This window comes from Saccopteryx leptura, chromosome 5 (genome assembly GCF_036850995.1).
Source record: "Saccopteryx leptura isolate mSacLep1 chromosome 5, mSacLep1_pri_phased_curated, whole genome shotgun sequence".
Lineage (NCBI taxonomy): Eukaryota > Metazoa > Chordata > Mammalia > Chiroptera > Emballonuridae > Saccopteryx > Saccopteryx leptura.
In genome coordinates, this window is record NC_089507.1 from 108,736,212 (window position 1) to 108,750,373 (window position 14,162).

At 40.8% G+C, this 14,162-nt stretch overlaps 2 protein-coding genes across 6 annotated transcripts in view; one reads left to right on the plus strand and one right to left on the minus strand.

Moving 5' to 3' along the window:
- Positions 1–14,162, plus strand: part of ARL5B (ADP ribosylation factor like GTPase 5B) — a 403,396-nt gene that overhangs the window by 361,245 nt on the left and 27,989 nt on the right. The gene's annotated exons all lie outside the window — the stretch shown is intronic.
- Positions 1–14,162, minus strand: part of OPTN (optineurin) — a 42,808-nt gene that overhangs the window by 21,494 nt on the left and 7,152 nt on the right. For 4 of the 5 annotated variants that reach the window (XM_066387413.1, XM_066387411.1, XM_066387412.1 and 1 more), the window contains exons 3-7: positions 13,702–13,904; positions 9,202–9,384; positions 6,582–6,655; positions 4,170–4,301; positions 82–184 (exon numbers count right to left, since the gene is read on the minus strand). In XM_066387413.1, the coding sequence (XP_066243510.1) occupies positions 82–184; positions 4,170–4,301; positions 6,582–6,655; positions 9,202–9,384; positions 13,702–13,904 (695 nt within the window). Of the gene's footprint in view, positions 1–81; positions 185–4,169; positions 4,302–6,581; positions 6,656–9,197; positions 9,385–13,701; positions 13,905–14,162 lie in introns of all 5 variants that reach the window. The other variant, XM_066387410.1, reaches the window with a different exon arrangement.

The window sequence follows — 14,162 nt, forward strand, 5'->3', positions numbered from 1 at the left end:
ATCACAAGATTCAACTCCAAGTCCTGTAGCACCCGTATGTCGGCATGGGTGTGATAGCAGTCTCACAGTCTTAGTACCTACAGTTTCTCTGTCTTTCTCCTCTTCTTTCTCTTTTTCTGTGCTCTCCTCTGTCTGGGTCTCAATCTCAGAACGATCATTGGTTTTCTTTTCAAAATCCAAAACTCTAAGAATTTACAGAATATAGAAAAATTACTTTCTCTTTGACTTTAAGAGGAACAACAATTGCAGAAGTACCACAAAGAACATTGTTCAACTTGGATCAATCAGGAGTTTCAAAATCTTATTGCATGCAATGTATTAGCTTTGATTTAGCTTTCATCCTAAAATTAGCTAGATCCGATCTAAGGGATGAATGCATACAGAGGCAAAAGGTATAACTCCTCCTGAACACTGAAAAACACTGTCTCTTTTCATGTAACTGAAATACTGTATGCACAAATATTTTTTAAATTTAAGTTTCTGTGTGGGTATACCTGTGCATGCCTATATGTTACATGAATGTGTATGTGTCCTTTATAAGGATTCAGCAGAGAAGGAAAGACTTTTCCTTTTTGGACCCATCTAAGTTTACAGATCCTTAAAAACAAACAAATGCAGCAACATTCTTCCAGTGGATCATAATCACACAAAAGCCATCCCAATACAAATGAAACAGAGACACTGGTTAAAGAAGGTAGATTGAATATATGCATGTAATTTTCCTCCCATTCTGAATCCCACTAAAATTACTTTTAAAAATATAAAAATGAACTTTATGTATCTGTTCTTCTGAGATGACTTCTAAAAAGCCATATACCTATAAGAACAAAGAGAAAGGGAGAAGAAATAATAGTGAGATTTGAGAAGCATAGGTATGACTGGGAATTGACTTTGACAGCCCAAGAAATGTGGATCTGAAACCAACAGAGCAAAGATGTAACTCTGTTTCCACTGTGAGACCCAAAGGCTCAGGAATTGGTGACAACAGGTACCTCTGGACCTAAGGATAAATGTGGGGTATGTTTAAGAAGGACTAGAAGACAGTATAATAAAGGGACCCTTCATTAATCAGAGTAGAGGACTTGGATTTCCTACTGAAAAGAGATGAGCTTACACACAGAATACTGAGACCTTCAGTCTTCTGTTTATCGCAAGAATTCTGGCATCTAGAAAAATACCCTCCAGGCAGGAGATTGGAAGAGTCTTTTCTGGAGTATGTGACCAGGAGGAGGGAAAAGATTTCAAGTTTCTAACATGGGGTTCTCCAAGGAAACCTCCCAGCCAGATCTCCCTACATGTGTACAGTTAGCTTCTAATCCCCTCTAACATATGATCAGACAGACAAGGTTACCAGGCATTTGAGGAAAATCTTAAACTGAAACAAAGAGTAAACAAACAAAAAAATACTAAAATTAGAACATAAACCCACCCTCCCTCCAAAAAAAAAGATGAAAGTTGATCAATGAAGAAAGAAGAGGAACAGTTAAGAAAATCAGAGGATTTGTCCAGAAAGTCCAATTCATGATAAGAGTGGTGCTAGAAAGAACAGAGAAAACTAAGGATCAAAGCTATACCTAAATTAATTCAAGATAATTTTTCAAGAACTGAAGGACATGAATTTGTAAAAGGAAAGAGCCCAAATGTCCAGAACAAATGCATGAAAAACAGGCTCAGACCAAAGCATATGAGAAGTTTCATTCCAGAAGATTAAGAATTAGATTATAATAGATTATAATGGTTTTCTCAGCAGTAATACAATGAAGTGATGCATTCAAAATTCAGAGGGAAATTTATATCCAGTATAAAATTTTATACCTGGTAAAACTGTGTACAGGGGTCCTTGGGTTATGACAGTCTCGACATATGACATTTTGAGTTTACGATGCTCACTCCCAGGAACCAAGATAGAAACCCAGAACCCAAGAGATTTACTACCAAGGGCTTGACAGAAGGTTTTTCTATGGTAGAGGATGGGTTGGCAAAATTTCAAGCTGAAGACCCCAGCGATGACAGATACAGTAAAGTCTACAGAGCTATTAAGGATGCCTTGCAATGCTATAAGCAAATTTTGGAAGAAGTCATCAGCCTTCCAGACTAACCTGGAACAATTCTTTAGGAAGACAGATAGGCCTGCAACAGATCCTGTACCCTCTACAACAGCTGCTTCTCGAGATGAAACACCGTTAGTACAGGTAGAATCATCTCCAGCATCTCCTGCATGCTCCTTAGGCAATCCTGATTCACCTGACCCAGTATCTCCAGCACCTTCTGCAGGTTCTCCTGCCTCTCCAGCTTCCTCCTCCCAACAGGTCATTCTCTCCCACCCTGCAATGCCCCTTCCAGTGTGCAAGCCAGTCACAGGCATAAAGGTAAGGAATTTTTTTTACACTCATTTTCGGTCATTTTTTCTGTTACTACAGTACAGTGTACAATATAGTGTATTTATGTCCTTTTCCTTTTTCTGTGGCTTAGTTGTGTTTTTATGTTCTAGATCAGGGGTCCCCAAACTACGGCCCACGGGCCGCATGCGGCCCCCTGAGGCCATTTATCTGGCCCCAACCGCACTTCCAGAAGGGGCACCTCTTTCATTGGTGGTCAGTGAGAGGAGCACGGGATGCGGATGAAAAGCGCGGCATCGCTCACGTACAGTACTACTTCCGGTGACACGGGATGCATGCGTCACAGCTCCAGAAGTGTGTCATATCACTTGTTACAGCTAGCAATGACAAATATGGAACCGGATATTGACCATCTCATTATCCAAAAGCAGGCCATAGTTCCCATTGAAATACTGGTCAGTTTGTTGATTTAAATTTACTTGTTCTTTATTTTAAATATTGTATTTGTTCCCATTTTGCTTTTTACTTTAAAATAAGATATGTGCAGTGTGCATAGGGATTTGTTCATAGTTTTTTTTATAGTCTGGCCCTCCAATGGTCTGAGGGACAGTGAACTGGCCCCCTGTGTAAAATGTTTGAGGACCCCTGTTCTAGATTATGATTTTTACAATTCTGTTATGATAGGTAAGTGATTTAGGCTAGGATGTGTTTCAACTTACATCAAAATTTGGGTTATGTCACTGTCATAGGAACGAAACTGTGTTGTAACTCGAGGACGTCCTATAATTCAGACAGTGTAGTACTGACATAAAGATAGATATATAGATCAATGGAGTAAAATTTAAGGTTTAGAAATTAATCTTAACCTGTATGGTCAATTGATTTACTCCAAGGGTACCAAGACAATTCACTAAGAAAAAGAATAATCTTTTCAACAAATGGTGTTAGAATAACATATACCAAAGAATGAAGTTGAACACCTACCTCATACTATAAAGAATGAACTTAAAGTAGATCATAGACTTAAATGTAAGCATTAAAACTATAAAACTTTTAGGAAAAAACATAGGAGTGAATCTTTGTGACCTCGGGTTAGTTAACGATTTCTTAGTTATGACACCAAAAGCACAAGGACAAAAAAAAGTAAACTGGACAGTCAAAATAAAATAAGTTTGTGCAACAAATGATATCAAAGGAGTGAAAAGATAATCCACAGAATGGGAGAAAATATTTGCAAATCAAAAAATCTAATAAAGGATTTGTATTCAAATATATAATGAACTTATAATAAAAAGACAATTCAATTTTTTTTAAAAAGCAAAGGTTTGAATAGATATTTCTTCAAAGAAGATGTATAAATGGTCAATATGAAAAGATATTCAACACTATTAATCATTAAGGAAATAAAATGTTTAGTCATACAATAGAATATTATTCAGCAACAAAAAGAAATAAAAAATCAATGCATGCTATATCATGGATAAGCTTTGAAAACATTACACTAAATAAAGTAAACCAATCACAGAAGAACACATATTCTATGATTCTAATTAAATGAAATGTCCATACTAGGTGATCCACAAAGAGAAGGTAGGTTACTGGAAGGAATGGGGAATGAGTGCTAATGGGTACTGGGTTTCTTATTTGGGAGGAAAATCTTCTAAAATTATAAAGGAATAATGGCTATATAACTAACTTTGAGAATATTCTAAAAATCATTGAAATGTATACTTTAAATGGATGAATTATATATCAATAGTATCTTAATGGTAGCTCAAAAAAGCTGTTAATAAAGCAATGTACACATATTTCAAATTACCTATTTCGTACCTCTCTTTGGCTTCCCTGAGTGCATTTTCAAGTCTCTCCACCTTCTGGTTTCCTTCCCTTAGACAAAGCAGGAGCTGGCTCACCGTTAATTCCTCAGATTCCAAATTCCTGGCACCTTCCGCAGATCTGTTACTACATCAAGACGGTATAAAGGTTAAAAAGTTTTCATTAGAAAACAAAAATGTCATAGTTTAAGAATATAACTGGAACCAACTTAAAGAAACTACTTTCCAGAACATTCTCCAAATAGCTCTCATTTATTGACCAAGTACAGGAGGCCCTGTGACACCCCCACCCCCAAGTGCCAAAGGACCCCATTAGGGAAGGAATGGGGACGAATGAGTAGGCCTGCCTTACACTGCACTCCAAACGGTCGCTGCGCTCACAACACCAGACCAAGGGGTCCACAGAAACAGCGGAGCAGAGGTAGTCCTGGTTCCCAGTGCCCAGCTCTCTTAGTGTCAACGGGACCACAGTCAGAGTACATAGGCACACATACTGCCTGGGGTGATATGCAAACCACCTGCCTTTCTCCATCTGGACAGAAACCATCACATTCTCAAGTTGAGAAGAAATTCAAAGAATTAGAGCAGAGAAATGTAGGCACTATTGGTATGTCAAATATTTTTCTTGATTTCAAGATGTGATTATATCAAGAGGGAATTCAATAACAAGCAAACAAAACCACCACCACTACAACTGACCATTCCAGAGGACTGTGCTGATGCTCTTTCAGGGACTACTCGGATCCGCCCAGCTAATAAACAGCCGGGAGTAATTCCAGTTCCCAGCTCCTAAGCTCAAACTCCAAACCTAGAAACCTTAATATACTTTCAGACAGGATGAAGAAGTCTACATAAAAAACCCAGCTGTGTGTCTGGAAAGCAGAAGTGGTCTGTGCACATGGATCTCACTGACGGAGCGGCTCGGGAGTTCAAGCAGGGCTTTCTTCCCACCACTTCCAGGAACGTCTTTTGATATTAGAAAAGCAATCTGGGGGGAAACTGAGGAATTTCTAACTAAAAAAGAGAATAACTTTCATCTATGCCAATTGTCCTGCTTGAGGAAGGAATATTATCTAATACTTATTTTCTCCCTTATACAGGGCTTGGGAGCCTAACAGACAAAATAACCCATTTTCCTGTTTTATAAATACATTCATTAAGTTTTAGGAAAAAAGATATTAAAAGTCTATGAGGAAAGAGATCTGTAGAGAAACTTTCAGATAACTCTCTCTCTCTCTCTTTTAGAGAGAGAGAAACAGAGACAGGAGGGAGAGAGATGAGAAGTATCAACTCGTAGTTGAGGCACTTTAGTTGTTCATTGATTGCTTCTCATACATGCCTTGATGGGGGGGGGGGGCTCTAGCCGCACCAGTGACTCCTTGCTTAAGCCAGCAACCTTTGGGCTCAAGCCAGTTATCGTGGGGTCATCTCTATAATTCCAAACTCAAGTCAGTGACCCCACGTTCAAACTGGATGAGCCCACACTCAAGCCGGCAACCTTGGGGTTTCAAACCTGGAACCTCAGCATCCTTGGTCCACACTCTATCTACTGGGCCACCACTGGTTAGGCTAGATAACTGTCTGGTTAAAGTAAACAAATATAGTAGTAACTAGCCTATAGCAGTGTTTTTCAATTGCCCACTAAAGAGTTAACCACTCGGATGTTGTATGAAGATTATAGCCCAATGATCTTAGTCGAATTCGCTTATGCTCAGGGTAATTTCTACCTTAGTGGTCCCCAAAATAATTCTATTTTCACTGGCCCACAAGTGTAAAAAGGTTGAAAACCACTGGCTTATAGAGAATGAGGTGGAAGCCCATTCTAGGGTGTGTTACCTGCAAGAGTCTGGGGCCCAGTCCTTCTACCGTCTCCTTAGAGTACCCCCATCATTTAAGGGGTCTGCTTCCTAATATGTACTTGGGACAGGTTAACTTGAGACTCCACAGGTAAGATATTTGGGCACTTTCAAGAAACATGCAGAGACTCAGAGCAAGAACAGCCACTGCTATAGAAGTAATACTAGTCGCCTTGCTTGTACTCAGTAATGAACAGGACAGAGAAAATGGAACTGTCTCACTCGTAAGCTGGCAGCCTGGTCCAGCCCAAACTACACTGGTATGCAAATTAGGAAACATAGGTCATCTGATTGAGAACAAACTTGTTTTCACTTTTTATCGAAGGAGAGGAAACACCTTGAGTGGTGAAGGTTAGTTAGCCAGAGAAGGCACCAAACACTGTTTTTATTCTCTGTCAGTTTTCAACATTCAAAACGAACATTCTTGAAAGATCCTCATATAAATTAGTAAGAAGTGACCTTTTCAGCCCATAATGTTTGACCTCCCAGTAGGGAACTAGACATGACCACCCAGTCTGCCTGTCCCAAAGCCCTAGTCTTTCTTCACATACGTGTCAATGGAATCAATTCTTGTGGGCCCAGGACTTGTCTTGATTTCCTTCATTGCCACATCTGCTTCTCCTTCCTGTAGAAACAGAAAGGAAAGGGCTTTAACACAATATGTCAACCAAACAAATTCTCTATCAAAAGAGAAAAAGACAAAAGATCAAGAATATTTTTTTATTAATTTAAATTTATTGTGTTTACATAGATTCTAGTGTCCCAGCGAATCAAGAATTTTGATGACATGCAAACATTTAAATATGAAGATGTTTAAATTCGGTCACTCAGATGGAATAGAAACATACCCTTCCCTCACTCCATGTGCCCTGTCAGGATTATAAATATCAAGGTCAGTCTCCTCTCACACAGTCAACCTGACCCCCCAACATGAAAGCTTATCTCCTGCTCTCCTTGGCAGTTCCCTTCATTCCTAGGTTAAGGTCACACAGAGGTAGTGACAACTCCACGTACCTTCCCCGTACAGTTCTTTAAAATGCTAGAACTTGCTTCTGCCCTGGCCAGGTAGCTCAGTTGATTAGAGCGTTGGCCCAATACGCCAAGGCTGTGGGTTCCATCCCCGGTCACAGCACATACAAGAATCAACCAATGGGCCCTGGCCAGTTGGCTCAGCGGTAGAGCGACGGCCTGGCGTGCGGGGGACCCGGGTTCAATTCCCGGCCAGGGCACACAGGAGAAGCGCCCATTTGCTTCTCCACCCCCCCCCCCTCCTTCCTCTCTGTCTCTCTTCCCCTCCCGCAGCCAAGGCTCCATTGGAGCAAAGATGGCCTGGGTGCTGGGGATGGCTCCTTGGCCTCTGCCCCAGGCGCTAGAGTGGCTCTGGTCGTGGCAGAGTGACGCCCCGGAGGGGCAGAGCATCGCTCCCTGGTGGGCGTGCCGGGTGGATCCCGGTCGGGCGCATGCGGGAGTCTGTCTGACTGTCTCTCCCCGTTTCCAGCTTTAGAAAAATACAAAAAAAAAAAAAAAAAGAATCAACCAATGAATGCATAAATAAGTGGAACAGTAAATTGATATTTTATTTTGCTCTCTCTCCCTTCCTCTTTCTCTCTAAAATCATTTTTTTGAAAAGAGAAAAATTTTAAAAACAATAGAACTTGCTGAAGCAAAGTTGAAAAAGAGGCAGTTCTCTGCGTTCAAAAAGCACAAAGTCTGCTCCTATTAGAAATCCTATGCATCTTAGCCATTTAGGAAACAAGAAGATTAAGACCACTTAAATGACTTGAAGGACATTTCTATTCTAATGAGGTAGTGGGATAATCTTCCAAAAATGCGAACAGGTGTTCTGGATAATTTTGGTGGATACACTCTTCCTAAATCTTGGGCAGTGCTTTCCAGTTCACAGAAGCAAGGCAAGAAAAATAGGTTTACACTAAAAATAACTGTCACTCATCAGTGAGGGAACATATTATGCGAACCATGCATCCTGAATAAAGAAGTGTTCTGAAAACTTCTGACACTTTTTGGGCTTCCTGAGTTTTATCAGTTATTTGCAGAAGGTTAACACTCTAATCAAATTTGTGTTTCATAATCTTTAGTCATTTGCAGAAAGGGTATTCTGGCAAAGTGTGCTTTCAAATGGTATTTTAATTCTCTTGATTTCAGCCACTATTAATGGATCTAAATTTACTAGGGGACATGGTGGTGGGCAAGGTTATCAAGAGCCATCTATCTACAGTGCAGCTAAAGAATCAGAAAGTAAACAAAGTCACACCCTAATATTTCAGAACTATCCTGCTAGTTTATCTTTTTAAAAATTGCCCCCCCCCCCACATGCTCCCCTTATCTACAAAGTACATATTTCTCCTTTCCTTTATCAGACATGCACTTTCAGAAGCTGAGGTGACAGAGTGTAGGACAGGGGATCTGACCCTCGCATGTTTCTTCCCTCTCTTCTCAATCTTTTTTAGTGGCAAGGAAGGAGACCCCTCTGTGGTTCATCTGCCTTTTTAGCAGGGCTGCCGCACCCCCAGACCTAGCATGACAGGCACTGAGCCCATGCTTAGGAATGGGCTGCGATGTCCCATCTGGCTCAGCGTGCTTCATTCCGGGTGGCACACATGTGAGTTTGACAGCACTGCTTCACACTGTTCTCAGAGGTTCCCGAGTAGCTGCTGTCGGAGAAGCTAAAGTGGTCCCTCCGCTCCTTCTTTTCTCTACTTCCTGTTTTTTAACAAACCATGGTTCCTCATAAGACCTGGTTTGAAAAGAGGGTTCTAATGTTAAAAAGTGTTTTAAAGCCATTATTTTACCAAATCTGATCACGACTGTGCTCACCTAAGTAAATGTAGAACACAGCTCTGAGACCTGGTCTGAAGAAGTTTATGCTTTTGTTTTAGGTCGTTCAGATAAAAGTATGACTTGTGAGGACATATTGGAAAAAATAAGGATGAGCTATTTCATCATAAAGGGTAATTGATGTTTTTTCATTTCCGCAATGGTAACCCTTACAAGCATTGTATTATACCTAAAAAACAAAAGCCAATTTACCTTTGCTACACTGAAATTTCTCTACTAAGTGGCTTCCCTGTGCTGAAAAAGAAAAGGTGGCATTTGTGTCAACTGCCCAGGTGAGCTTTTGGAATTTGCTTAACACAAAACCAAAACACTTACAGCCATCCTAATTTCAACAAAGGAGTCTTCAGAGGAGCCTCCGGAGTTCAGCTTGAGCTGCAATTCAGACACAATGCCCAGAAGATCTGCCTTTTCAGCTTGAAGGCGAGCTACTTGGGTCTTTAGCTGTTCCATTTCCTGCTCTCCTTCTGCCTTGGGGACCTTGAGGTCCCCAGTGGGGTGCTGGAAATAACAAAGAGCAAAGTAAATTAACGAATCAAGCTAAGGTCCTGGCGTCAAACTTGCCTATACCCACCGGCAAGAGAGTTTCTCAACATCTAAGTCTCCTGGGCTTTACAGTAGAAAATTCTTGCTTTTCCTTGGCAATTTATTTTGACATAACATTTTAAGGCTTTTTTAAAAAAGATTTTATTTATTCATTTGAGAGAGATGGGAGGGAGAGAGAGAGAAGTGGGGGGAGAAGCAGGAACCATCAACTCCCATATGTGCCTTGACCAGGCAAGCCCAGGGTTTCAGACTGGAGACCTCAGCGTTCCAGGTCGACACTTTATCCACTGTGCCACCACAGGTCAGGCCTTGACATAACATTTTAAATAAACATTTTTACATTATTTTATTGTATTCAAATAATAGAAAATTATTCATGATAAGAAAGACAGGCTTCTTCAGCGTGCTGGAATAATCTGGTATCATGAAAATAACCAGTCATATTTTTGGCAATGGCAAAACTGTAAGCTGTAGTCCAAAAATACCAGAAAATAAGGACAAAAAGCTCCCACAACTCAACCTCTTGCTTTTTTTCTCCCCCAAAATATATACCCACTCCACCCTCCCCATACCTCTCATGTCTTCTAAAAGGCAAATCACCAAGGACATCATTTGGTACAGTAATGGCAAAAACACAATGAAAGGTTCAAAATTCTCCCAGGTATGTAGTCTGGGTATTATAATACCCTGGGTTTGGTGGTTTAAGGTTGTTAAATGTAAGTTTGCTGAGAAATAAGCAAACTGAAAATTCAGAGGCTGGTACGAAAGGTAAGAAAATTAAATTTCAGCTTCTGTAAACATTAATAATCTTAATATTTCACTGATGTCAAATACATACTGTGTTCACCCCATTGCAATTACTGCATATGACAAAGTCAGAAGAGCAAGACTGTTTAGCTGAGGTGTTTAAACTGAGAGCAGGGAGAAAAGACTCGAGTCTACACTCTGCTAATCAGAGCATGTGTTGCCTTGAGTAGATTCACTTAATGTCTTGGCCTCAGTTTTTTAGAGTTAGAAAGAAGGACCTGGTACCACGTGGTTCCTGTGGTCTCTTCCAGCTGTGACCTTTGCGGCTTCTCTGATTTCCTCCTCAGGAAACCTTCACTGCTCTGTGGGCATGGCACCACCAGAAATACATGCACTTGGGATTATCAGAGGATGGAACACATTAGAAAACTGACACACACATACACACACACACACACACACACCCTCTGTGATAGACTTCCTAAGGAATAGTAAACAGGTCCAAAGGCTCACAGTGGAACCAAAAAGTATCAAAAGGGATGTACCTAGACCATAAAACAGCTTGTCGGTGCAATGCTAAAAAGTGCAGCAGGAAAGTGCCTCAGCTGTGAGATCACGCGTTTATTTATTTGAAGCAGTCCCTCACTAGGAATCTACCACCGGCCTTAGAGAAAGCAACTCTGTGAGACGGAAATCAGGTGTGCAGAAAAGGTTAAAAGCTTGTGCCTTCTCTCTAAGCGATGACTCACCCCAAGGAAACATACACGTAAAGGGATGAAAACACAAGGAAATGTACCGCTTAGCCTGGAGCCAGGAAGTAAGCCAGCGAGGGCAAGACTTACTGTACCCCATCAGGACCCTTCGCATTTAACCACCCCACCGCTTCGGGGACATTTTATAGAATGAATTTTTAAAAGATACCTTGGCATAAAGGTAGGAAATAGAGTTTTTTTTTTTTAAAGAGGCTTTTAGAACTTTATTTAAATTTTCTGTCTCCTTATAAAAGTATGTTCCCGGAAAGATGTTAAACAAGCAACTGAAGACCAGATATGACACTAGAATCATGGCCCTTCAGGTTAATTGTCTTTTTCCACAACTGTGAGCATCTCTTCATTATCCTTGGGAAATTATGAATCTACTCATTTGCACATAAACACTTTGTGGGATAACACTCTACATTTCTCTTCGTTTTCATACTGAGAGTCGTCCACTGCCTCCCTGGACTAGAACTCCCTGGCTCACTCCTGCCTCTCAGCCCCGCTCCACTATTGTCGTGCTGCTGTCGCTCTCGAGCACTCACCACTGACCTTTGTGCAACACAGCAACTCCTCGGCCTTTCTGTCTCTATCCTACGGCCTGGCAGTGTGTGCAGGCTGATATGCCATTTTACAACCCAAGAGGGAAAGTCTATCTAATGACCTTTGCCTAGCAATATGCACTTAAAAAAAGTTCTCTTTAGAGACATTAAAATGTATAATTCAGTGAAACTGGACAGAACCATTAATGCCTCAGCCTCACCCTGAGGACTGGACGGCAGCTTTCTAAAGGAAACTCCCAACTCCCTTGCCTGTGTGACTCAGAGGCATGAGAAGCCTGATGGCCTGGGGGACACTCCCAGTAGGAACAGCGGCAAAAATGGGCCAGCATAAGTGATGACCGAGGGTTTTAAGAGCCATTAAGTGTCTCTTTGTCCCAAACACCCAAGTCCTTTGTCCCAAGGACTCGTTTCTGAGTTCTGACTATAGGTGCTTCAACTTATCATCTGCACTGAAAGAAGCTGTCTGGAGCTTTAGCTTCTGACCTCAACTTCTTCCAATACTGAGACATGTAGGAAAACCTACAGGCAGACTCTCAGACAGACAAACTGCTTCTGGAAGCTTCCTCTTGGGCTTCAATGTGATAGGCCCCAATTGGCTGAAGCCAACTGTCAGCTCACATCCCAAAAGCCAAGAAATACCTGTAAGATATTTTCTTCTGGAGAATAGAAATCACTCATATATCTCAGGTGATCATTTCTTCAGAGATATTTAGACAATGTGAGTTTTCCCCTAGAAAAGTGACTTCATGTTCTTGCTAGTGTAAGACACATTGAAGCATCAGAGGTGATGAACCTTATCAATAGTGAAACACTTCCAATACAAATATAAGTGTATTAAAGCTGAATGTTTTCACTGACCTCATGAGCATAAGTTGATGCTATATTGATACATAATGCTCATAAAAATTATGGGATACTTCAAAAACGAATATGAAGCAGTAAGATATCCCCTAACTTTTGTGAGCAGTTTATAACTATTATGTTTTTCTAAACAACTTTTCATTCTTTAGATTATTCCATACTATCCCCTTTTCATTATTTTCTTTCCATTTTATTTGCTTGCATTCTTTACCCATTTAAGATATTGAAGATCAACAAAGTAGTCTGGAAAAATCACTGATATCTGGGATTACATCCTCCCTGAATAAACCCAGTATTCCATCTTCCAAAGGTTTGGACAACAGATGTTCATCTAAACAAATAATACGCAGTGAGCTTTAGAGTGTGGGCAGACTTCATATGTGTTCTGATTTGTTTTTCACTAACTTTGACACCCACTCTTGGTTGTGAGCATATTTCCCAGGTTTTTGGGGTAAGTTAAAATATGGCCACCCCTTTTAATCTCCTATCACAACATGACAATTGTCAAACCATTTTTCAGAAGTAAATGTAAAACATAAAATAAAAATCTGTTTTAGACTGAGAGGGAGGAAAAGGTCAATAAGTAAAAATTCTGAGTAATAGTAAATTTTAAAAATGTAAATTTGTATCAAAGTCATACACTGGCCCTGGCTGGTTGGCTCAATGGTAGAGCGTCTGCCCGGCGTGTGGAAGTCCCAGGTTCGATTCCCGGCCAGGGCACACAGGAGAAGCGCCCATCTGCTTCTCCACCCTCCCGTCTCCTTTCTCTCTATCTCTCTCTTCCCTTCCCATAGCCAAGGCTCCATTGAAGCAAAGCTGGCCCGGGCACTAAGGATGGCTCCATGGCCTCCACCTCAGGCGCTAGAGTGGCTCTGGTTGCAAAAGAGCAATACCCCAGATGAGTAGAGCATTGCCCCCTAGTGGGTATGCCGGGTAGATCCTGGTCGTGTGCATGCGGGAGTCTCTGCCTCCTTGCTTCTCACTTCAGAAACACACACACACACACACACACACACACACAAAAGACATACAACAAAAACTAACACTTGGACAGTTCTAGGGAGAAGTCCTTTTGTTCCGTCTATAATGAATACAAATATTGATTTATAACCCCAACATTCTTTTGACTAAAATCAATATGGTTAAAGCTTTACAATTTTTTCCCCCTCAACAGAGATTATTCATGACCCTTACAATTGCAACCAACCTCTCAGCAATAATACTTCCTTCAAAATAATGAAAAACATCCATCTAACCTGAACCATGAAAGGGTTTGGTCTCGAAGACAAATAAGATCCCACTATATATATTAATAAAATAAAATCACAACTAACCAGTCTGCTTACCTTGAGTGAACTTTCTGTTTTCCCTTTTAGTTTTCCAAGTTCTTCCTTCAATTTTTCATTTTCATGACTCAAAGCTATTAGGCGCTCTTTGGCTTCTTTGCTCTGGATTTCAAAAATAAGGCGTTCTTCCTTTTGTTTCTCTGTCCAGGCTGAAAGTTCCTGAAATCGCCCTTTCATAGCTTGGTTATTTAGCTTCATGGCTTCTGTATGGGGTTCAGAGTGAGGGTATCACACAAGGGACTGGATTTGATTTAATGACTCAAACCACCTCTCAGACCATGTCACTGTGAGGCTATGAATCTAAAGATGCCATGTTGGACCCGGGCCCAAGGGTCAGCCAGCAAATGACTACAGCAAGATGAGTGGTTTTTACTCCTAGACAGGACTAGCAGGTCCTGTCAAGACCTCAAAAGTTATTTCTAGTCCTCAAAAGTCTCAAGAAAATAAAATTGATTAGGGTA